Source organism: Mustela erminea, chromosome 5, assembly GCF_009829155.1.
Source record: "Mustela erminea isolate mMusErm1 chromosome 5, mMusErm1.Pri, whole genome shotgun sequence".
NCBI lineage: Eukaryota > Metazoa > Chordata > Mammalia > Carnivora > Mustelidae > Mustela > Mustela erminea.
This window is the reverse complement of record NC_045618.1, coordinates 51,632,878-51,656,915: the sequence shown is the minus strand read 5'-3', so window position 1 is coordinate 51,656,915 and position 24,038 is coordinate 51,632,878. Positions and strand designations below refer to the sequence as shown.

The window sequence follows — 24,038 nt, the reverse complement described above, 5'->3', positions numbered from 1 at the left end:
CTATGTGGGGCTGGATCTCAGGACCCTGGGATCAGGACCCGAGCAGAAGACAGATGCTTAACCAACTGAGCCACCCAGGTGCCCCTAGGCTGTACACCTTAAACTTATACAGTGATGTATGTCAATTATGTCTCAATAAAACTGGAAAAAAATATTGGCTTCATAGTTTTGAAAAAGAACCAGAACTTCTAGAATTGAAAATTACAGTTTATAATTACATTGACTCAGTAGGTGGATTTAACAGCTGATTAAACACAGCTGTAACAAGCATTAGTGGATTAAGAATATGTTATTCAGAATGCAACATGGAGAGAAAAAGAAAATATGGATGAGAAGGTAAAAGAAATGAAGGACAAGGTATGAAGATGTAATTCCAATTTCAGAAATGGAGAATGAAAAATAGAGCAGAAGAACATTTGAAAAGCTGACCAAGGATTTTCCAGATCTGAAGAAAGGTAATGATCTACAGACTTAAGATATCCCATATCTCACCACTGAAAAAATATGTAATTTCCCTATGGTATCATTCACTCCTGCTTTATACATCTAAATTGAAATCTTATCCTGGATAAATCTAACTGGTGGAACCTAGATCACATGCCCACTCCACATGCTGGGAAAGCAGTTTTTCTAGGGCAGACTTACTAATAATATGTGAAATTATCAGATGTAAGTAAAAGTTAAAAAAATACTGAACGTCCACTCATAGGACAAATGCCTGCAACAGATCTATTCAGCTCATGTTCAGGCCTCACCAGTTTTCTTTTTGTACTTTCTTCCTTCAAGAGCCCATAACTCTTAGAGCCTATAACTCAAAGGATACCTTATGTAATTTGATCTAAACATGACCTATTGATCTATGGACTTCTAGACATAAGAGTATTCTAGCAATTGTACAATTTCCCTAAACTCCCCCAATCTCACTTCAAATTCATCCTACCTAAATCCTTGCACACCATCCTCTGCCCTTTCTAGGTACCCTTCTCTTTAAACTTTTTTTCCCCCCTGCAACATCATCTTGCTTTATCAAGGTATAATAATTGAAAGTCCTGCCTCTTTCATCTTTATTATCTCTTAGTTTTTATTCATATCTAACTTCAGTTGAATCTGTCTTCCTTCTATCTCCCTCATTCTTTCCTTCTTTTCCAGTTCCATAACGGTCAATCTCTTTTGGTTTTATGTTTGAGCATCTGCACCATGGCCAGTCTCTGATGTATCTCTGACTCTGGTTTTTCTTTCCTTCAATTCATTCTGCATATCCATGCCTTGTGAGTTTCCATTTTCAATTTTTTTTTTTTTAGTTCAAATTCAATTAGCCAACATATAGTACAACATTAGTTTCTGACATAGTGTTCAGTGTCCATTTTCGATTTTTAAAAGGGTGTAACTTCATTCCACAAATCTCTCAGTCTCCTACTAACCTGACTTCTTCCGTTTCCGTTACTTCCAGGAGGGCAGATATCTGCCCCAGGCAGTGTACGGCCTTGGTTCCTTAAAAGCCTCGGTTTTTCTTTCAGACTTTGCTCAGACATTTTCTTCTACCAGAGACCACTCCTTGCCCAAACTGCCTCTTAACCTCTCAAGTGCAGCTCAAATCCCACTCCCACCTGAAGATTTGAAGAGTGATGGCTCACCCTGCAAATTTGCGAAGCTTGGCACTGTCCACCACCCGCTCACAGCTGGCACAGCTACTTTTCACTATTCTCTTTCATAAAAACTAAATTTCTCTTATTCCATAAGACTGTGACAGGGACTTCAAGTTAAAGACCGTATCTGATGCCTTGTTCCTAGTGCACAGCCCAGCACAGAATTGGGAGTTCCGTGTTTGTTGCATGAAGAAATGAATTAAATAACGAACCAACAAATGCTTGCTCTGGCGCAGAGGCTCGAGCTGTACGGAAGGTCCATACACAGAAAGAACTTGAAGAAGGAGGTTGAAAGTTGGTGGCTATCCTGAGTCAAGGAGAAAATCAGTGGGAAGGCCGAGAGATCTGTGGTCGTCAACTTCCTCTACTTCGCGTTTCCTCTCCCTGGCGAGGAGAGGTCTGAGGTGGACTCTGGGTTGTAATGTGTAGGTTTAGGCAGATTTCTCCGATCTTTAAAATAGTGGTGTCTGTTATCACTGGCCCTCATATTGCGTTATCCCTAGCAAGGGCGTGCAGACCAAATTCCAAGAGTAAATAGATTGAAACAAAATTCGAATTTTGTCCACTTCCTACATTTAATCCCCCTAACAAAGGCCCAGCATTAAAAAACGTTCCTTTTCAAAGAAAGAAGCAAACAAATCGCTCACGAGGCCCTATAGCTCAGGGGTTAGAGCACTGGTCTTGTAAACCAGGGGTCGCGAGTTCAAATCTCGCTGGGGCCTTAACCCTTATTTCTTACTCTTTTAAATAAGACTTCCCGCCCTCCCCTCCGGTAATTTTAACCCTTGCGGAAATTCGGTTCGTGTGTCTTCTCGCCACGGTCCCACTACCTGAATAAACCAAGCTGAAGAGATCCGTTTCCTCTTACGCGCTACTGCGCAAGTGCGGGTCTGCTGCCTGGAATGCCGCGGAGTCCATTAGAAGCTGCAGGAAGAGCTCCCTGCGTCCGCGGGCGCCGGGGCTGTGCTGACCCGCCGCGAGAGCCCTTCCGGAGGACGGCGGGAGCCGGAGAAGGGCTGAGGGCGGTGGGGGCGGTGGGGGCGGCGGCGCGGGGGTGGGGGTAGACCATGGGAGTCCGGCCCAGTGCCCCGCTCAGCACAGGCTTTGAACCCTGCTGAACAGGCTCCCCTTCCGAAAGGGAGGAGGCGTTTGGGAGGAGTATGCTGTTCCGCAAGGTTTCCTGTGACCGCGAGTTTTCCAACACTTGACTACCCCAGCGGGAAAACGAAGGCCGAGACTTGGGTCACTAAGTTTGTTATCGGCTCAGAGGAATTGCGGCTTCCTCTTTGAAACACCTTAAGATATTTTCTCCAGAAGTCCTTTCTCGCGGAAACACTGGGCTATGCTCCACATCCTCTTTCTCCCCGAGTCTGTGGACGTATTCACGGAAGAGTTGCGCCTCGCCTGTGGAGAAGCGGTTGGATTCCGAGGCGAGCACAGGAAGTGAGGAAAAGCGAAGAGGCCCGAGCCAGACCCGGGAGGCCCGCCCTCTCCGCCTGGCGCCGAGCTGCGCGGGCGGAGCTGCGTGTCCCACCGCCGCACTCCCTAGTTCTTCCCGGCCGTTGGCGGCTTCCACGCCGCACACATCGCGGCGGGAGGTCCCGGGCTGCGCGCTTACGGCAGCCAACCGCCCCCGGGCGAGCAGATGCCCCCAGACCTGGGCGGCCTCGTGATGTACCGGGTCTGGGGGTGCCTGTGAGGAGCCCACGGGTTGTCCTGCTTTGGAAGCCCCTCCGTGCGGTCGGGGAATCCGGCTCTAGAAGGGTTGTCCCCAGAAATGCGGGCGGGGCTTTCTCAGAGGCTGGCTTTGTGACCCTGCGATGTCCACGCCTCTGTAGATTGTTTCTCCCGCGCCCCTATTTGTAGGTGTCCTGAATAGGTGACTCTAGAGAGGAAAAACTCGTACCCCCTTCGATAGCTCAGCTGGTAGAGCGGAGGACTGTAGCGCGCTTTCTGTGTGGTCATCCTTAGGTCGCTGGTTCGATTCCGGCTCGAAGGAGGAGCTGCAGTTTTGGGGTTTGCAGTCGACTACCACTTGTTTCCTGTGGGGCATTTTGTCTTCTGGAATCGACTTCTCCAGACCTTATTCCTGTCCCCAAGAGAAAGTTTGAGCTCTCCAAGCATATATGAACAAATGGATCCCGTTGGGCAGTTTCTTAGTGAGGTGGCGAGTGTGAGCCAACTCTGTCAGCCAGCTGGGAGAATTTTGAGTTAACGTCCCCTCACATGATTCTTTTGGCTTCTAGTTGATCCACTCGTTGATACAGAACATTATATATAAACGCTGTGTGCGCTGTCTGCGTGGTGCGCCCGGAGCGACTCCACCTTGAGGAAAAAACCGCTTGGACTGGGACCCCCGACCCGAGCGTCCGCCCCCTTCCATACACACAGCCATTCAGGGGGAGGTCCTTACACGGCAGCTTTAGTTTATCTTTTTATACATATCTGTAGTTCTACAAAAAAGATTTTGGGCCAGAACAGGAAGGGCCAACAGGATCTGACGCGAATTTGGCTGTGACGAAGAATTCCAGACCGAGGGAACAAGTGAAACAAAGGTGGGAGATGGAACCCTTGATTCTCCTTCAGGGCCTGGACCATCCGAACACACGCCAGACTGGCGCACCTCCCACCAAATCGGGCTCCTGGGATTTTGATGCCCACCATTTCCCGCCTAGGATGTTAGGCTCGTTCGACGTGGTAGCAGACTGACACGCTTCCCGCGCGTCCAGCCTGAGGCTCAGGACCCTCCAGGCTCGCAAGCGAGCTCCGCTCGGGTCCTCGGACTCCCGCCGCGCTCCCGCCGCGCTCCCGCCGCGCTCCCGCCGCGCTCCCGCCGCGCTCCCGCCGCGCTCCCGCCGCGCTCCCGCCGCGCTCCCGCCGCGCTCCCGTAGCGCTCGAGCTCGCGCCCAGAGCCGTCCGGCAGTGCTCGGTGGAGCTCACCCACGCGGCGCGAGGTCTGGAAACTGACCCTCCTCACCCCATCCGGCCCCTGGAGGGGTCCAGGATGTGGATCGGGGAGAATAAGCGAGGCTAGGGCCGAGCCAGGCTTCAAAGGAGTGAGACTTCATGAAAATGAGAGACAACGAAGCAAGGCCAAAAGTAAATGTCACAATGCAGGACGAAGCTCGGAAACAGCCTGGCGGCCAACTGCACACTAGAAAGTACTGTTCAGAGAAAATAAAGCCATTCTTGTCGCATCGGCTCGTTGGTCTAGGGGTATGATTCTCGCTTTGGGTGCGAGAGGTCCCGGGTTCAAATCCCGGACGAGCCCTTGTTTTTTTTTTTCTCCTGCCCTCGAAACTATGCAAAAGTTCAGATCTCTACAAACGTCCTCGCTTTCCGACTGTTCTGCACAAGAGGTGCGCTGAACCAACGAATGCCACAGAGGGCTGACGAGCTGTGCAGGGAGAAACCGCCTGGTCTCCTGGACTAACCGCCAGCTGACACCTCGGAGGGACCGCCTCGCTCCCAAGAGCAGGGGTTGGTGTCCCCAGGCCCGTTGTCCCTGGAGGTGCGTGGGGCTCGGGTCTGCAGGCCCTCTCCTTTCTCAGGCAGGGCCCGCCCGCCGCGCCCACTGCAGAGGCGGGTCTAGGCGGGAGGGGCGTCCGGGGAGAAACAGGGCGCGGTCCCAACTGCACCGAGGCTCCCCCGTCGCCTTCCTCTCCCTGCTGCGTGCCCCGTCCGTTCCTGTACACACACGTATGCCGACCCCACCCAGGATCCAAAGCAAGATTTAAAAGGAAGTCTTTGCGTTTTCTACCTGCTCCCTATCATCCTACAGGTAGGGGAAGAAGCCGTGAGAAAAACTTCTTTCCGCTGTCCTGCGCGTTTCTGCAGCCCCGTTCCAGGCCGAGGTGGGTTCACATCCTGCTCTCTTTCCTCCTCCTCAGTAGTTTTACCAAGAGCGTTTTGGCCCGAGGAGCCCCTTCTTAGCAGAGACAGTGTGGGACTCCTCGGGGAGGCGTTTGCAGAACCGCGTTGGAGCCGCTCAGGAGTACGAAGGAAGGTCCAAAGTCTTGTTCTTTTATGAGTTAGCGACTCTACATTTCTACCCTGAGATTTACTTCCCGCAGCCGAGCAGAGACATTCTAGGCGCTAGACTTTCCCGAAGCAAAGACGGCTTCGGGAAAGTCTAGCGCCTAGAATGTAGGGTCAGAAGAGGGCGCGGAACTGGCGAACGGGGTGGAGGCCCGGGAAGGCCTGCACTTGCCCAAACCCAAGGATTCTTTACTTGGTACCCAGGTGGATCGCCAGATTTAGGCCTTGTCCAGTTTTTGCCAGCATAACTGCCTTGTGGGGCTTGCGTTTTTGTTTTCTGGTGACTCACTTCTCTCTCCCCACCCGCAGCCAATGTTGCAAAATTACAGGATTCACTGCCAACAGGCTCTTCTTTAAGCTTTCTTACTAAAGTGTTGGGATCCTCAGTCTTTTTACTCTGAGACAGCGTGTCATATGGTAACACATTGGCAAAAGAGAACATCTTTATTCAAGAAGGACAGTAAAAACAATTTCAGCATCATTCTGGGGACTAGGGAAATCTCAAATGAGGCAAGACCCTCCCTTTGTGTCCCTAACCTTATAATCAAGTCATAAATATAATCACTAGAAACTCAAGTGGTATTATTATCTGAACAGCACTGGCCAACTTCCCAGAAGCAGTCTTAGGTATTCAAAGAACTACCAACAACACAGTTACTAACTGTGCAGAAGGATAATTTTGTTACACACACTTTATTATAAGCAACTCTTTTTACAGATAAAATATTATTGAAATTCATGGAATATTCAGTAGGTTTTCCTCAAACAGCAGCTTTCGGTGGCATCTTTAAAATTAGCTTTATTTTTCTAGAAATTGCTAGTGTGGACTATGAAACCTATGTGGTGCATTAGAAAGCTTCTAGTCCCTGGAACACCAGATGTTCCTGGTGCAGTACATGTTTTCTTTCTCTGTACCTCAGTATCCTCATCTGTTCTATGAGGCCTTGAGAGATAGTCCTCCAGGTCTCCCTCTTTCTTATTCTATGACTTCTTGGGGTGGCAGGGTGGTAGTAAGATGGTACTTATAGAAAAGAAGGTACTCTATTAATGTGGACAAGAGCTATGTAGTTTGGCAGAACAGATGGGGAAACTATTCCAGGAAAAGAAGAATGGCTCTGGCTATTGGTGCAAGAGCAGATGTCAGGTTACAATCAGGCAAAGGTAAGAGATTTGTCAAGTTATTGTTGGAAGCATTTGCCCATGTGATTCAGAAATTAAAGTAGATGGCTAAGAAAGTGGACCGAAGCAGGCCAATGAAACCCCTCATTAAAAGTTTTCATTTAGGGGTGCCTGGGTGGCTCAGTGGGTTAAACCTCTGCCTTTGGCTCAGGTCATGATCTCTGGGTCCTGGGATTGAGCCCCACATAGGGCTCCCTGCTCAGCTGGGAGTCTGCTTCCCCCGCTCTCTCTGCCTGCCTCTCTGCCTACTTGTGATCTCTCTCTCTCTCTCTCTCTCTGTGTGTCAAATAAATAAAAAAATCTTTAAAAAAAAGTTTTTATTTAATCTGAATTTAAGTGAAGAGCAATCTCTGTTAACAGTTATTCTCAGCAGAACACCTTGAAATCTGGGAAAGAGAATGGGCACAAAGCTCAGTTTGTTGAAAAGTGAATGTGTAACTTCTGTTTTTGTTTGAAAACACACAGGCATGTCAACAAGACTTTGGCCCATTCTCCCATAGCCATAGTGTCTCCCACTCCTGGAGATGTTATCCTTCTTTTCATTGGATCTTCATCCTCTTTTAACCATTAGTTCTGTTAGTAAATTAATTTCATGCTTATAAACCTAAAAAAAATGTTAGAGTTCAAACAAATGAAAAGATTAGTCACTTCTCTCCATCACCTAATTTTATAATTTGTCTTAAGGACAGAATTAAACATATGTACTCTGTATAAAGGGTAAAGGACACCAGCACTTGAGTCCTTAGAAGAAGAACCCTGGGCTGCCTGTGTCTATGTGCAAGATGTGAAGAAGAGACACAGGAAAATTTTCAGGAAAAGGATGATGACTTTTAAGTTGAAGCTGTCAAAACATTTTTAAAAAATATATGATTGGGCTTTTTTCAATTGACAATTGCTTTACACCTATTAAAATTACTGAAGATTTTATATATATATATATATGTATATATATATATATATATACTCCTTGTTTTAGGTAGTTTGCAATACAAATGAATAAGCACTTAGAGGCATTTTAATGAAATAGTCAAACTTTTTTTCCCCAAACCTTTATTTTCTGTTTCATCAAAACCTCATTGTGCCAAGATGGAAAAAAAAAAAAAAAAAAAGAAAATAAAAGAAAGAAAAACAATTAACCACTCACCATTCACCTAACTGGTTTTTTGTTTTTTTGCGTGGGGGAGGCTGTGAATTCTCCCCAAGTTTTCAAGTGAAATCCCGGAGGCCAGAAAGTGACCTGGCTGTGTTCAGACACTAGAGGCTGCTCCCCAGCACCACAGAATAAAGCTAACATCAGAAGCTGATCTGTTTGTGTGAGTTGGTGTTTGAATTGGTGTTTCAAGCCATGGGACTGTGTGTGTGTGTGAGTGTGTGTATGGGTGTGTGATGCTGGAATGGAGTACCTTATCTCTGCCTTCAGGTGATTTACCAGAGATTTACTCAAGCCTGTTGCTCAAGTCATCTTGATCCCCACAGACTTTGGGAGTGAGCAGCTTCTTCTGTAGTCTGGGATTGCTGAGGTCTTAAGGATGTTGTATGGGCCTGGCAGTGTCTTCCCCACCAAACGACAGGCTTGTATCTCTTTAGAATTCAGTTCTTCAGCCTCTTTTAAAAAAGTGATACATGATTAATTTAAAATAGGTACCACTCAAATAGTTAGGGTTTGCCCACAAAAGGAAAGTCCGCATTCGGGTGCTCTGTTAGATACCAGTAGAGGCCCCACTCAGCGAGCCCCACGTCTTCTTGTTGAATAATCTCTCTGTACCTAAAGGACTTTGAACTTTGGTGTTTGGCAGAACAATTGTATGGGCAGAGACACCTGTCCCTTCCTTTCCAGAGACTTCAGTAACTCTGAGGCACCAGGTACTGAGGGAGAGGTAGTTTGTGGCTGTGTGCTTGGTCCTTTTTTCACTTCCTCAGACTTTTTTCCTTTTAGCTCAGAATTTGGGTGGAGATGTAGGAAAAAGGGAAGAGGGCAGGGGAAAAAAGCGAAGCAAGGCAGAACTGTGCCTTACCACAGCTGAAAAGCCACTGAAGTTTGTTTTTTCCAGGTTTGCCATGCTGTCTACTTTTCCTCCTCCTCAAATCCTCAAGCCACTTCAGCTACCAAAATCTATTCATTTTTAAAGATTTTAATTATGTGAGAGAGAGAGTGAGAGTATGTCAGTAGGGAGTGGCAGAAGCGGACTTCCCACCAAGCAGGGAGCCTTATGTGGGGGTTGATCCCAGGACCCCTGGATCGTGACTTGAGCCAAGGCAGACCCTTAACCAACTGAGCTCCCAGGCACCTCCTCCAAAAACCATTCTTAGGACAGCCTCTACAGCTAATGCACAAGCATGTGTGAATCACAGCCTGTTTAAGGAGTTAATCCTCCTATAGATTTTTACATTAGAATAGGGACCAATACCTAAGAAATGAAGGTCAGGTTTTACCACTAATGCCAGAAGCAGAGTTTTCCTGGGAACCTTGGAAGCCTTCCAGTTCTACCTGGGAATTAGGCCTACCTTGTTTGCTAACTGTTGCGAAACCCAATTGTGCCTGCAAGTCTTAACAGAAGCCAGGAGAATCTGTATGGTTGGGATCTCCAAAGTGAGACCAGATGGCACATTTATAGAAGCACTGAGGGCTAACAAGAAGAACTTGGGGCCTAGGAGTGAGCCACTCTTTGAGATACTAAGAATGCAGAAATGAGTGACATAATTATTCTTCTCTCTAAGGGTTCCATCTAGTGGAGATTCAAGAAGATTAATTAATCATCAAAAGATGATGGCTAATGGCCCGTTTGCCAACCTAAAGTAAAGCCAGATCCATCCCACCCATGCTGTAAAATCTCCAGATCAGCTCACATTCTTCTCTGAGCATTCCTGAAGTTCCCAGGGGGTGTAAACATATTTGCAAACTAGCCCCTTTAACCCAAACAGAGAGGCTGCCATTTACTTCTTTTTGCTCTACCTCCCTGGGTGAGGTCTGTCTCTGCACCTGGCCTGTGCTGCTAAAAATGTCTGAAGGTGCCAACACTCAGTGTCCTCTTCCTTTTTGATTAAGCAAATGGTCTGACCTGTTGTTCTAGCTCTTGTCCAGACGTGCCTCAATCTGCAAAGGGATCCTCACCGTGGGGAAGGTGCTTTACTTCCCGCCCCACTCCCATACCACCTCTGGTCAACCGTAGAGTGAGCTCCTTCACACTAACTTGCTGTATGCTTTCTGAACCTTATATAGATTTAGTGAAACAACCTTGATTTTTATGAACGTTGTTACTGCAGTGCCCTCCTTCCTCTAGGCCCCAGAAGGCGGGGTCAGAGGGGATGTGAGCAGAGCACACTGTAGTCCTTGCCTGACACTGCTCTATAGCCTTGGCATCATTCTCCCTCCTCTCATCATGTCCTTCTCTATGGATGACTCCTTTCCCGGGACATCAAAGACTCTTACACAGATAGGCTTCACTCGGGCTGACTCACCAGCTTTTCACACACACACCAAGGCACGTTGGAAGTCTAGAAGCAATGCAGCATAAGCTGTCAGCTTGGGACTGTGGCTCCGTGCTTGCCTCAGCCTGGTGTGTACTGGGTACAGAGAATCCTCCAAGGAAGATGTGGGCCCCTTCTCCTGGGATGGGCTGGGATTGAGGAGAGCCTGTCAGATTCAGAGGCGGTGTTGCTCATGCCGAGTCTGGAAAGATGAGTAGATCCTCTCCCTGAAGACAAGGAGTTTGAAGTCCGACTGAACTATCCTTCTGTTGTTTGAACTGGCAGTTTCTTTCATGAGAAAAACTGACTTCGTAACACCTACCTCACACAGTCCTGGTGATGGTTAAATATTATCAAATGTGTGAGAGTTTCTTTAAATGAAAGGCAATGACTATTATTATGATTATAATTATTAGGATGATTTTAAGTCCAGTTATTTTATTGGCAGGATGCCAGTCTGGATTGATACCTCAGAGACAGGCAGACTGAAAACTTGAAGGTGGTTGGATGGCTACCGAGGGTTGAGGATTTTTAAAAAAATAGCACTCTTGGAGATTCAGCAGCAGTGGAGGTGGTTACTGAGGGTCTGTGAAAGAGTTGGCATCCTGCACTGCCTGATATTTGAAACCATAGGATCCTTATAAAGTGACCCCAGTAAACTTTGACCCAGTTGGCTTGTTTCTATTCGAGCGACAGATCCACTTAGTGAGTAGACACAATACCAGGGTTGCACTGATGGTGGAGATAACCAATTTTACATCTGTGTTACAAGGAACAGAAGGTTGAGTGCTGAGGATTAATCTCTTGTGAACAGGTAAGGATGAAAGAAAGGAGAAGCCCTTGAAATAAGGCAAGGAAACTTCTGGGGGTTAGTGGCTGGAAGGTTGAGGGCAGGGGCAGGGTAGTAAGAGCTGTCACATAACCTCTAGGAATGCTTTCCTGGTTCTGTGCAATCTATGGAAGAGTCTACTTAGCATCTTTTTGTGAAACCAAATTATGTGGGTAAAAAGAGAGGACAGTGGGACAGCATCCTACTGGGAGGCCACATCTTACTCTGCAGGCTTCCTCCAACACAGTTCTTAGAGATGGCCCATAAGATCAGAAACAATATCTTCTGGATCCAGATCACTGCATGTCTTGTCATGGGTAGGAGTCGGAACCACAGACATCGGAAAAAAGCAGCTGTGGGACAAAAGACCATGTTTATCAAAGTTGGCCTCCCAGAACAAATCTCTAATTTATGTGGGTTAATGTTCGACCCAGTCATGCCCAGGGAAAGGTGAATGACTCTCTTTGTTTGTCCAAGCGCAGTGTCCTTGGTTTTCATGTCTCTGCCAGCATTGGGGATCTTTAGACCTAGTCTTCCCTCCCCGTTTGTCTGATCACTATATAATCAGAACCTAGAGAGACCTCCAGGTCCATACAGCTGGAACCCATCTTCAGGAACCAATAGCTGGAACCCATCTTCAGTTGGAAGGAAAATTCTAGACTTCTGTAAGACTCTTCCTCCTGGGTAACCTATTTCTCTATTTGTTTATATATGTATACTATTTCTAGACATCCATCCATTTCAAAAAAGCCATTTTTTCCCTTTTAAAAACTCTTGGCCCAAGTTCATGAATTAAGAAAGAAACAAATTAGATTCTAAAGTTTAAAATGCAAACAGATTTCTTCTGGAATAGCCTAAACGTGGATAAAGGGAAATTAGTAAGACTGGGAGCAAGTGGTGATTTGGGAGGGATTCCTAAATTGTGGTAAAGTCCCCAAAGATCTAGGAAAAGCATCTGCTGGAAGGTTATCTGGAGCTCCCTGCCCTGACATTTTATGTGACTTAGCAAGGAAAGAAACAGAGAATATACTTTTAGCTCTGTTTTCTTGTAAACCTTCCCACTAATTTCTTTCCTTAAAGTTTTGGTTGCTCTTTGAAAACACAATGGAACAACAAATGCCAAGGTTAAAAAAAAAAAGGTATACTTTCAGTTTGAAGAGAAGAAAGAAGGAAGGAGATAGAGGAATATGCATTGGGTGGTAAGCTTTCAGTTTGGATAATATTGCCCTAGAACATATAAAAGCGTGAGGCTATGTTAATGGAAGTTGTATTCATAGTCATAATCATAAATTATCAAGTTAACTCCCTGGTGTATAAAGTTTGATGGATCTTTTGAATACAAAACATTGTCTAAGGGGAGAGAAAGAGTATTTTACTTTTTGTGAAGACTAAGGGACTGGTTTGAGACAGAAGGTGAAGTTCGTCTAAAAAACAAGTTGTGGGACAAATTCCAGCTATGAAAATCTGACAGTTATGTGCTTAGGTGTAGAAAGGTATGTGTGAATGAATTTGGCCACCAGATCAGAGGCTCTGCACACTTGGCCTAGGCAGATTCACTTCTGCACCCCATATAATGTCTTATGTGTTTTCTCCCAATTCCATTTCAACTCCCATTTTTGGGAAATTTCGTATGGAATATATAAGTGAGGAAGTTATGAGTGGCAGAGCAGATGTTGTTACTGGTAACCCTAGTGTATACTTGCTGGGATTTGGTCTCTGAATGTCTTAGGAAATTAAGATTATAATAAGCCTGGACGAACCTTAGCTGAATTACTACAGAATGAATGTGCAAATTCTGCAAATCAGAAACAAAGATATTCTTTAACCTCTAAGACTGAGATGTGAGGACCTTCAACCTCCAATAAGCAAATGCTTTTTTAGGATATGAAGAGCCTATGTAGTGTCAGTCCAGTGTCTTAACTAGAGGTGGTCTGTGGGCTTGGCTTACCTGCTGAGCCTTAAAGAATGATGCTCCTCAGTCAATCTATTAGCTATTTCTTCTGGCTGGTGCCTTTTGCCACCAAACTAAACTTACACAAGTAACTTACTTGTCTCTCAATTCAAGTGGAAGAAAAGGAAAGGAAAGGAAAAGGCTTCTATACTTAAGGAGAACTACGGAATTTCAGGCCGTAACTGATAGCAACTCTTTTTTACAGATGAACAAATTTAGGTCTGGAGGGGAAAATGAAGTCAGTCATTAAAAACATAATTATAGAGGGCCTACCATGAGGCAGGCACTATGATTCAAAGTGACTAATATGGGCTCTGTCCTCCTACTGATTACACACCAGTAGGAAACACCGACAAGTAAACAGGTCACTGTTTGCCCAAGACCACATAGATAATAGTGGAAATGGCACCTATGAAAGCTGACAACAGGTAAATCTTTATTTGATTATATCCTTGTGGACAGATCAGCTTTGTGATTTTTGCTTTGACACTTATATTTAGTGAAGTGTCCTTCATCTTAATATCTAAAGCATAGAGTGTTTGGACAGAGACTCTAGGTAGACCTGTGGGCTCATACTCCCTTCTGTGAGCAGCAGTATCCCCACAACCTGTGTAATAGTGGCACATCTACAAGGACCCAAGGTCTCTTCTGCAGCCCTGAATGGTTGGGAACATCCCTATCCACCACTGCCACCTAGGGACTCTCTGGGGGACTACCAGTTCTGGTTCTATTTCCTGATTTTTTTTTTTTTAAACACTGGGACTCTGACTCTGCAAGAGATGTGCGACTGTGTGAACTCTTTTAAGGTGCCTTGGATCTTGAGATCCTGTAATTCTACAGTTACCTTTGACTTTAGAAGGCAATATTTGCTGTGAAGTGTGTAAGCCTGGCAATTCACCCCTGGGGCTAATAATACATTATATGTTTATTAAAAAAAAAAAAGGCAATATTTGTCAATTGCTGAGCAAGAAACTTAGTTGATCCAAATCAATAAAACTTTGATGAGGTCTTCCAAAAAACTAAAAAAAGAGAACACACCCAGGAGACTGGAAAGCACAATATAAATGTAAAGAGCTTGGCAGCAAGGTAGCCGAGCAGCTGTGTTGGAGCAGCAGCCCTGTAGGAATACGTGTTAGTCTTTTAGGGGTGACTTTCCCCCCTGCAGTTGTATACCACTTTCTTGCTAAGTGCAATTTCACTTGATTCTGTTGCAAATGATACGCTAAGTGCTTAATGGAAAACTTTCCAGCTGCTACTTACATCAGTGTTGTGGAATAGTCAAAAGATTTTTTAGGAGTGTACCAAATTTGTTTATAGTTATTATGAAACAGACAAGGCAAATCAATGCCAAATGTTGATAAGAGAGTTCACTTTGTTTACTATTGTCACATGTCTTTCCATGTAACCAGCAAAATCCCAGACTCCCTTGTTTTTCTGGATGCACAGTCATACTCCCAGTACCGTTTAGCAACCCTACGGGTCTAGTGCTAGAACCTATGGCCTCTGTGAGGGCTATAAAATTATTTGATATGGGCACCTGGGTGGCTCAGTTGGTTGAGCGACAGCCTTCAGCTCAGGTCATAATCCTGGAGTCGGGGGATCCAGCCCCACAGCAGGCTCCCTGCTCAACAGGGGGTCTGCTTCTCCCTCTGACCTTCCTCCTCTCAATCTCTCTCTCTTTCAAATAAATTTTAAAAAAATCTTTAAAAAATTTTACTTAATATGAAAATCGTGGTTATGACTTTCACAAGAAAGCACAAAAGATTATTCTTTTTTAAAAAAGATTTTATTTATTTATTTGAGAGAGAGATAGTATGAGAGGAGAGAGGTCTGTGGGAGAAGCGGACTCTCTGCTGAGCAGGGAGCCTGATGTGGGACTTGATCCCAGGACTTCAGGATGGTGACCTGAGCCAAAGGCAGTTGCTTAACCAACTGAGCCACCCAGGCGCCCAGGAAAGCACAAAATAAAGATTAATAATTTAATGTCCATGAAAATATACCATTTATTTTTAAATTTAGTATTCATAGGAATTATATTACATTTAAGAATAATTTGAAGGTCAAATTTTTTTCCCTTTCAAGAATTTCTAAGTATGTGTGATGATTGCCAAAAAACACCCTACCCAGTCATAAATTAAATGAATTACTGACAATTTGAGAAACAAAATTATAAAAATCAATTCCCTCTTTTTTTTTTTTTTTTTGAGAGGGAGAGAGGTGGATAGGGGCAGAGTGAGAGAGAGAATCTTAAGCAGACTCCACACTGAGCATGTAGCTGAGGCAACATGGGGACTCAGTCTCACAACCCTGCGATCATAACCTAAGCCAAAATCAAGACTCTGACGCTTAACTGACTGGGCCACCCAGGCACTCTATAAAATTGGTTTCAAATTTACAGTGAAAATAATTTTTATTGTTGAATGTGGGGGGTATTCACATATATTTGATATAATGTATAGGAGTATGGTGATTTTTGTCATTCCAGTTTAAGTATATGGACTGCCAAAGTAAGCGTGGACTACGGTGGTTTTTAAAAGCTCTGAATATTCTTTAAAATTTTCTCCAAAGAACTAGAAGTATAATCAGAAACTACCTGCTGCAAACACCAAGTATCTTTCAATTCTCAAATCTTCAAATTTCATAAGAAATAAGACCTTAATAGTTCATAAAAAATTGTTCTCTGTTTTGTTATAATCTGTATTTGCTTAATTCCATTTTTAATTATCCATCATTGAGCTAAAATCATGCTCCAGGAAGAAGTACCATGTTTACCCTGTGGGTGTGTTTGAGTATCTGGCACACCACCCCTGGGATGTGGGAGTTCTAGAGTTTGAGACTGACAGCTCTTTCCTGAGAGATATGGCAGCAATCCTCTTCTCTTTCTTCTTCTTTTGAGAAAGATTTGAGAAATCATTGCAGCAAGTTGTAAAGCCTTTGACTTGATGAAAAGATCTAAGGAGAGGGGCCAGGCTGGCTCAGTTGGTAGAGCATGTGACTTTTGATCTCAGGGTTGTGAGTTTGAGCCCCATGTGTGTCCTAGAGTTTACTTAGAAAAAATAAAAAAAGGTCTAAGGAGTTGTTTTGGGGTTTGTTTTTGTTTTTACCACATGGAGACGTCATTTAACTGTGGTGTACAGTCTATATACATGTGCAGGGAAAATTAGGTAATATTCTCTGAGAATAATCCAAAGTGTTTTCAATGTAAGAGGCACCTAGGAATAAGCTTTTATTCTTCTTTTTCCAGTCCTTTCTAAGAGTTCACCCCAGAACCACTTGTAAGCTTTACATGGGTTCTTCCATGTTTCTCCCTGCTCTTTCTCAATGGTACATCATAATTGCACCTTTGTCCATGAAACGTCTACTTCTTGGGAAACTAGGGCTGCCTCCCGTCACCTGAGGATAAACTGCTCTCATATTCTCTCCTCACAACCCGCCGACAAACTATCATGATTACCCAGAATCCTGTCTTCAACAGTCCTCTGAATGAGCCTTCCCTGGGCTCAGGGTTCCCTAAAAGTCCCCCTTCTTCATAGCTCTCACCTCCTATCGTACTGTCTCATTTCAGGAAATTGGAGCTCCCATCCCTTCTGCGTGGATGCTACATCCTCTTTTAGGGAGGCATTTGGTGTGTCCTGATGGTCTTTGTGTTCCAGGACCTAGCACAGTGGTTTGATACCTGCAAGGGCTTGTGTAAAATTTGTTACTACAGTAACTGATAAATGAGTGAAAGAGTGTGAGTGGATTTTGTAATGCTACAATATGGTAAGTCAATACTCACCAATTCTGAGGAATAGAAAAACATGGTTGGGACATGAAATTGTGTTCAGGAAACTTTAAAAAAAAGATTTATTTATTTATTTATTTGTCAGAGAGAGAGAGAGAGCGAGCATGAGCAGGGGGGAGCGGCAGGCAGGGGAGGAGGGAGAAGCAGGTTCCCTGCTGAGCAAGGAGCCCCATGCAGGACCCTGGGATCATGACCTGAGCTGTAGGCAGACGCTTACCCCACTGAGCCACCCAGGCACCTCTCAGGAAACTTTTAAATAGACTTTCCAAAGAAACAGATTGATGAAAAGTTTGAGATTAATGAGGAAGAGAAAAGAAAAGATGTAATTAGGTGACTGAAGATACTTGATTCATGTCAGAGAGGAAAGTCCCTGTACTTTTAGCCTGATCGGGCAATGCTCTTCTATACCCCTAGCACACCTCCTTTGGCCTTTGGCAGGACCCTTTACTGGAAGAGATGATGATGGGCCTGGCTGGGCTCCCTGTTGTTGGTCTACGTGCTGGGTCTGGGTCTGACCCCACCAGCCCTGGCTCAGGATGACCCTAGGTACAGAAGCTTCCTGACCAAGCATTATGATGCCAAACCATGGGGCCGGAATGACAAATACTGTGAAATCATGATGAAGAGAAGAGGCCTGACCACACCCTGCAAAGACACCAATACCTTTATTCATGACAACAAGAAAAACATCAAAGCCATCTGTGGAAATAATGGAGAACCTTACTGAGAAGGTTTAAGACTGAAGCAAGTCTCTTTTCCAGGTCACCACCTGCAGGCATAGGGGAGGGTCCCCTCGGCCTCTGTGCCAGTATAGAGCTACTGCAGGGTTCAGACACATTGTTGTTGGCTGTGAACATGGCTTACCTGTTCACTTTGATGAGTCCTTTTTCAGTCCATAATCAGAGGCCACAGCTGGCTCTGCTCTCTTTTCCTTGCATTTCTCTCCACATCCCAGAATGGTGGTGGCAACATTCATGGTCAGGGGCCTAGAGAATGAGCTGCCTGGATCTCTTGTTTTCCAACATGATCTCTTTATTTTACAACATGTTCAATAAATAAAAATGTCTCTGAAATCAGTAAGGCTCAGAGCCTTGTCACTAATTATTGGCCTATTAATCTCTTCCATTCTCTCCGTTCAACTGCTCCCAGAGAGGATTGGATTGAATAGAAATGCCCTTTTCATTATCAGTTCCTTATCAGTCAGTAAGGAGGTGGACTTTAGCCTTCTGTAAATGTAAGGTTGTTAGATTCATTTTGCAGAGAGAACTAGGAAAACTCCAGGGCTCGTGGCAAATAACAGAAGGGGAAAATAGAAAGGGGAAAATTATAAGCCAGTATTACTTTTACAAATGTTAAACCTTGAGAAGAACAGTTTAAGAGTAAATACCAATAGATTCATTCCACTTTTTTTTCACACACGTACTTGTACATGTACTCCTGCATGAATTCCAAAGGGCAGCTACCACTCATCTTAAGCAGGAGGTAATTTTTTGATGTTGCTTTGAATGGAATGTTCCTAAGATATTCTCATGGCTATTTTATATAAGGATACAAAAGTGATTATTTTATTATTTATGTATTTATTCATTGTTACATTATTTTCTCCTTAATCTCCTACTTTATTGACCAATGTCTGGTAACTGTCCGAGATCATAGATTGCAAACATTATCCCTTATTCTTCCTCAACTAGACTTGATTTTCAAGTAAACATACGCTTAGGTTGATAATACTCTCTTTGTAAAATATACTAACCGATCCACAGATTAAGCGATTAACTTCCTGTTAACCTAATTTCTATCAACTGCTGCCTCAATATTTTATTTGGAAAGTAGTTAATAAATTACAGTTATAAGTCACAGTTTTGCTGTTTTGTGAATATATAACTATTGTGGTCACCATATTCCCAATGGTGGCCTCTCCTGCTGCCCACATTGCCCTGAAGTAGGCCCCAAACCCTAGTTGCTCAATACTCAGGTTATAGACCAGTATCTAGATGCCACCCAGGAGAGCTAGGCCTTGCTGGAAATGTTCAGATTTTGGGAAGAAGTGATGGAGAAGTAGGTTACTGGTGTACCCTCAACCCATGAATCTGTCCACTTTGAGTTCTCTATTTCCAAACTGAAAACACTGTCTGTAGTTAGGAAGAAGAATTTTCCAAACCTCTCTTATTAGAAAAACTGTCTTACTATAAAATCTCAAAAACCCCTTAAGGAGTAAGTAAGGCTTAATTACTTAAAGTAAGTAAGTACGAGTTTTTAGAATATTTGGATCCTTTCTCAGGTTCTCCAACCAGTACTATCTCCCTGATATGAAGCAAAGTGACTTCCATACAGATCATTGCCCCACTCAAGCTCATGATAGAGAAGGTCAAAGGCATGGACCCTTGTTACATTGATCACACCATATTATGAAAACCGGTGTCTTCTCCAAACATCTGCTTACAGCATTGCCATTGCATACTCTGCTCTAGTATTAGGACAAATGACTATTTCCTGGGAAATTGCATGGCAGTGGGGTAGAGGTGCTTCCTGACTTGTAGAGGAAGCTAGCAGCTATGGAGCCAATCCTAGTACTTTTTGCTCTGGGTCTCTTATTCTCTCATTTTCAAAAGCTCTTTAAAATGAAATATCAAGTCACAGGCAGGTCATTTTATCTGGAGTGAATCATTTGAGGAATTGAAGTGCTGGTCAGCTGTACTTTATTGACTTCGCAAGGAAAAGAGAAGAATAACCTCAAAAATGTCATGTCCTTCAAGGAATGGTGGCATTCTAGAAAGAAAATTCCATGCAGTTTAGAGAGGACAGATTTCTCTAGAGACGGAGCAGAAATTCTAGTAGTTCACCTTAAAAAGAGCCTTATAGGGGCACCTGAATTGCTCAGTGGATTAAGCCTCTGTCTTCAGCTCAGGTCCTGAGATCAGGGTCCTGGGATCCAACCGCATCAGGATCTCTGCTCAGCAGGGAGCCTGCTTCCACCCCCTCCCTCAACCCCTGCCTGCCTCTCTGCCTACTTGTGATCTCTGTCTGTCAAATAAATAAAATCTTAAAAAAAAAAAAAGAGCCTCATAGTTTCCTGGGAATATAAGTACTCTACAACATAAAGGGGAGGGGATCCAAAATATATGCAATTTGCTGTAGTCATTCATTATTTTTATCAGATTGAAGGAAGCAAAGGAAACCAAGAAGAATGGAAATTGTGAAAAGATTTTGCCAACATTTACTAAACACTTATTATGGGCTAGACATTGTGATAAGCACATTACCGCAATTTTATCATTTATTCTTTATAATATCTCTGAGAGGTAGGGATTATGATTATGCTCATTTTACTTATGAGAAAATATGCTGAGAGTTTAAGTAATTTCCCCAAGGTCACACAGTTAATGTGGCAAAGCTAGGTCTTTGGGATCATGGTATCCGAATTAGTTCTTATTGAGAGTCAATCTGGTGCAGCAGAAAAAGGCTTTGAGGCGTGTTCTGACCAAAAAGTATGTGTTGGGATGATTTGGCGGTCATTTGATTTTCTTTTGTTCCTAGAGCCTTGAGATGTACCCATTGACGTTTACATTGGACTTCTGTTGGCTAATATTTTCCCCTATCTTGTTAAATCAGTCGGTCTGTGCGGCTGAGATTGGGGGTTTGCTCTGCATGAGTAGTTTACATCTTCTCTGTAGCCAGTTATTTTGCTAAACCATGATCTCCATTACAAAGAACCAGGATGAGAGAAAGTAGACAGAACTGTGCAAGATGAGAGGTACAAGATTAAATTTGGGGAAAACAAAGCACACCATCGTGATGAAACCATTACCCAAGTGCTAAGTGCGCCTTCAGAAGTTATATCCTTTGGTGCTGGGGTGAGGAGTAAATTGAACATAATTTCTCCCTGCCCCCTTCTTCTCACAGCTCCTCGTCTTCCCGCTCTTCCTTACTCTATTTCCCATATCAGCTACAGGCCCAAGGAATGACCTAGAGCTTTATAACTTTCTGTGTAGAGGCAGAAGGCGGCTATGAACCTAGGAGGTGGCATGGAAAAGAGCGATGGTTCTCTTTCATCCTGGTCGTCACCACTAACCAAAGTGTAGGCTTAGGTGGGACCGATTGCAGGTCCCTCCTCAGCCGTTTCAGTCCTTTACGCTCATGACCCGGCACCAAGACACGGCATCTCTGAAAGCGAAGGACAGTAGTACCCAGAGATATCAACCCAGGAGTTTAGCTGAGGCTGATTGTGGACTGCACGTGTAGAAACGGGTCTGTCTGACTCCAGGTTGAATTGGAGATGATTTTTCTTTGCCCTCGTGAGGCAGCCCTGCCCCCCAGCAAGAGTCAAGGAGTTCGAGGTTGGACTCCATGTCAATCCGAGGTTGTCCGCCAGAGGGCAGCATCTAGCTAGTGTTGGTGAGTGACCCGCACTTCCCCTCCCACCCTATTCCACCCCGGATTCAATTCTGTTGCTGGGGAGAAGCGACTCTGAGCATAAACATCGTTGGTATCTTGAATATTTAGGAAGTGGGACGGGAGAGGCAGTCAGAGGATGGTGGAAAGAGTACGGATTTTAGAGCCAGAGAGAACTGGTTTCCTTTCTTTAATGAGTCCACCAAAGCAATTTCTCTAATCCATACCACAGTGCTTTCTTTGTTGTTGTTCCAGAGGTTTCTGTTTGTTAATTTCTAACTCTGTAAAACAAATGTTTATTTCCTACCATCAAGAGGGGACAACACAAAGGTCTTGCAACCAGAGACTATGGATAATTACCAACAGCTAAGGACAAGACAGGCAGAGCATCAAGGATAGATGCATGACAATAGATAGACTGTATCACCAGGGCCTAGTATTTTGGGTTGTACATTCACCCAGGGGGGAAATAAAAGACACAATCCATGTCCTTTTTTGTGGAGATTATGCTGTTTAAATTTATTTTTTAAATGTTTCTTAGTTTAGTGATCAATTCCACAAGCCTGGAAAACACCTTCACTCTCTATATCCATTTCATTTCATTTGTTCACGAGCTCACTCATTACATTCATTTATTTAGCCAATATTCACTACCTTCAAAGCACAGTGGCTGGGTACTCTGCTTTTGTAGGGGCTCTTTATAGACGATGAACAGGATTTCGAAAAGGACCTGATTTTAATACCACAGGAAGAACAGCCATAGGAGAGGAAAGATACCTCTGGTATTACTCTGGCTTCTTTTCTGCACCTTCCTCAGTTCCAGATGTAAGGAATGAAAATTAGTTCTTAAACTTGCTCTGACATATCATGAGTGTATCCAAACTTTCGGAAATCGGAGTCTCCAGAGTACCAAAAACTCCAAAGATCCTATGACCAGAGAATTACCTCAAGAGATGGTCAACTCCAGTTTCCCTTAGATCTGCCGCTTCTTCCTGTTCCCTCTGTGACCACAGAGGCCAGACATACTGGAGAGCCACACGGTCAGTGTCTGTACTGGGTCGCTGTACTTGATGAAGCGAGTTCTCTCCATAAAAGAGATCGGCTCTAGTTTTCAGAGAAAAACACGTTTTGCAAACTATTCGCTCTTGGGAAAGCAAGACGGGAAAAGTTGTGAACAGTGAAGAGTGGGGGAACTGGTACAAATAAGGAGGAAAGAGGAGACTAGAGTTGAGGCAATGTCAATCTGCCATTCCCCACACCTCTCCCCAGTGCCGCATCTCACCTTCCTTTCTCCTGCCCCTTGGGTTTCCATCTAGGCATCTCCAAGGTAGTGATGGCTCTCCAGAGGACCCGTTCACTGCTTCTGCTCTTACTGCTGACCCTGCTGGGGCTGGGGCTGGTGCAGCCCTCCTACGGCCAGGATCGTATGTATCACCGATTCCTGCGGCAGCATGTGGACCCTGAGGAGACAGGTGGCAATGACACCTACTGCAACTTGATGATGCAAAGACGGAAGATGACCGCGCGTCAGTGCAAGCGTTTCAACACCTTTGTCCATGAAGACATCTGGAACATTCGTAGTATCTGCAGCACCACCAATATCCAATGCAAGAATGGCAAGATGAACTGCCATGAGGGTGTAGTGAGGGTCACAGACTGCAGGGAGACAGGAAGTTCCAGGTTCCCCAACTGCAGATACCGGGCATTGGCGAGCACTAGGCATGTGGTCATTGCCTGTGAGGGTGACCCGCAGTTGCCTGTGCACTTCGACAGATAGACACCAGCCTGTGTGGGTTACTGCCTGACCTGTTGGCCTTTAACTTACTCCTTGAATAGCAATGAATAATGCATTTGGGCTGCCCTCGGCTCTGTCTCCTCTGCTTCTGACTCTTTTTCTCTTTATAACCCATTCTGTTAAGTACATTATATCAAAGAGAAATGGAGACATAAACTTATGATGAGTCCGGGCTTTTCTGTAGTAAATGTTTTGCCTTTCTTTTATAATACTGGTTAGCTTAGCTCTCTCAGATCCTATCCTCTGGGATTTAGTCATTATATGGATTTATAAAGCATTACAAGCATTTCAAAGGGCTTACATCGAAATCATCTCATTTTAATAGCACAGCACTGGTATAATGCTGCTGATGTTATATGTAGGAACCCAAAGTTCAGGGATTTGCTGAAGACCGTGAAATTAGTGGGAATGCTGAGACAAAAATCCAGTTGAACTGGCTTCTAATCCAGGCCATTTTCCACTTCATCACAAGGAGAGTTTTGAAAGTAACTGCTTTGGTTATTCCCAGAAGTCAGCTGTTGGGAGAAGTATTTGAAATTTGGAAATGCATGTTGGCAAAATGAGAGCCCTATCTGGATAATCTGGTTCCCTTGTTGTGCTGGGCTCTAACAGCATCAAGAAATGATACAAGAGATTTACTTTCTCTCTTCCCAGACTTTTGAATCTCTTTAGTAAGTCAGAATATTAAAAATGTAGGAGCTCACTTAAGACTCATTCACTCTTCCCAATGGAAACATCTTTCATGTTTTCTTTATAATAAAGGACTTAAACTGCAGGTATGTGAGAAGGCTGTCCTAAGGTTCTTGTGGGGGGGGGCATTTTATCCCCCCTCCTACCCTCTTCTGCTTATAAGCATGCACACACCTTACTAGCCTCATACACTCTGGCCAAAGATTAATACCCACCAGATCCATAACCATGACACAGAACCCCTTGTCTCATTTACTCCAGAGAGA

At 44.4% G+C, this 24,038-nt stretch overlaps 3 protein-coding genes and 3 non-coding genes across 9 annotated transcripts in view; all 6 read left to right on the top strand.

Annotated features, from left to right (window-relative positions):
* Positions 1-2,295: 2,295 nt before the first annotated feature.
* On the top strand, positions 2,296-2,368 carry TRNAT-UGU. The gene has a single exon. It is a non-coding gene; the product is annotated as a tRNA-Thr (tRNA).
* Positions 2,369-3,554: 1,186 nt separating this feature from the next.
* On the top strand, positions 3,555-3,645 carry TRNAY-GUA. Its single transcript is given in 2 exon segments — positions 3,555-3,591; positions 3,610-3,645. It is a non-coding gene; the product is annotated as a tRNA-Tyr (tRNA).
* A 1,200-nt stretch (positions 3,646-4,845) lies between these two features.
* Positions 4,846-4,917, top strand: TRNAP-UGG. Its single transcript has one exon. It is a non-coding gene; the product is annotated as a tRNA-Pro (tRNA).
* Positions 4,918-5,197: 280 nt separating this feature from the next.
* On the top strand, positions 5,198-23,866 carry RNASE4 (ribonuclease A family member 4). Of its 4 annotated transcripts, none has more exons than XM_032343137.1 (2): positions 5,198-5,427; positions 22,604-23,866. In XM_032343137.1, exon 2 carries the CDS (start codon positions 22,621-22,623, stop codon positions 23,062-23,064), a length of 444 nt encoding a protein of 147 aa, XP_032199028.1. In that variant the 5' UTR covers positions 5,198-5,427; positions 22,604-22,620; the 3' UTR covers positions 23,065-23,866. The 4 variants fall into 4 exon arrangements, with proteins under 4 accessions (XP_032199028.1, XP_032199029.1, XP_032199027.1 ...); XM_032343138.1 differs by having other exon boundaries at positions 5,284-5,500; XM_032343136.1 differs by lacking the exon at positions 5,198-5,427 and adding an exon at positions 11,673-11,825.
* LOC116590816 (ribonuclease K3-like) overlaps positions 5,428-24,038 on the top strand; it is a 32,860-nt gene continuing 14,249 nt past the window's right edge. Inside the window, exon 1 of the mRNA XM_032343134.1 lies at positions 5,428-5,500. The gene's annotated coding sequence lies outside the window, so the exon portion shown is untranslated. The remainder of the gene's footprint in view (positions 5,501-24,038) is intronic.
* Positions 17,359-19,817, top strand: ANG (angiogenin; the record flags this gene model as incomplete). The annotated part of the gene is given in 2 exon segments (XM_032341748.1): positions 17,359-17,637; positions 17,639-19,817. Coding segments are annotated over 2 exon segments (435 nt in total), but the record flags the coding sequence as incomplete, so codon positions are not given.

Bases quoted from the DNA above. Each gene is read 5' to 3' on its own strand.
- RNASE4 (XM_032343137.1), top strand. From the start codon at position 22,621: ATGGCTCTCCAGAGGACCCGTTCACTGCTTCTGCTCTTACTGCTGACC.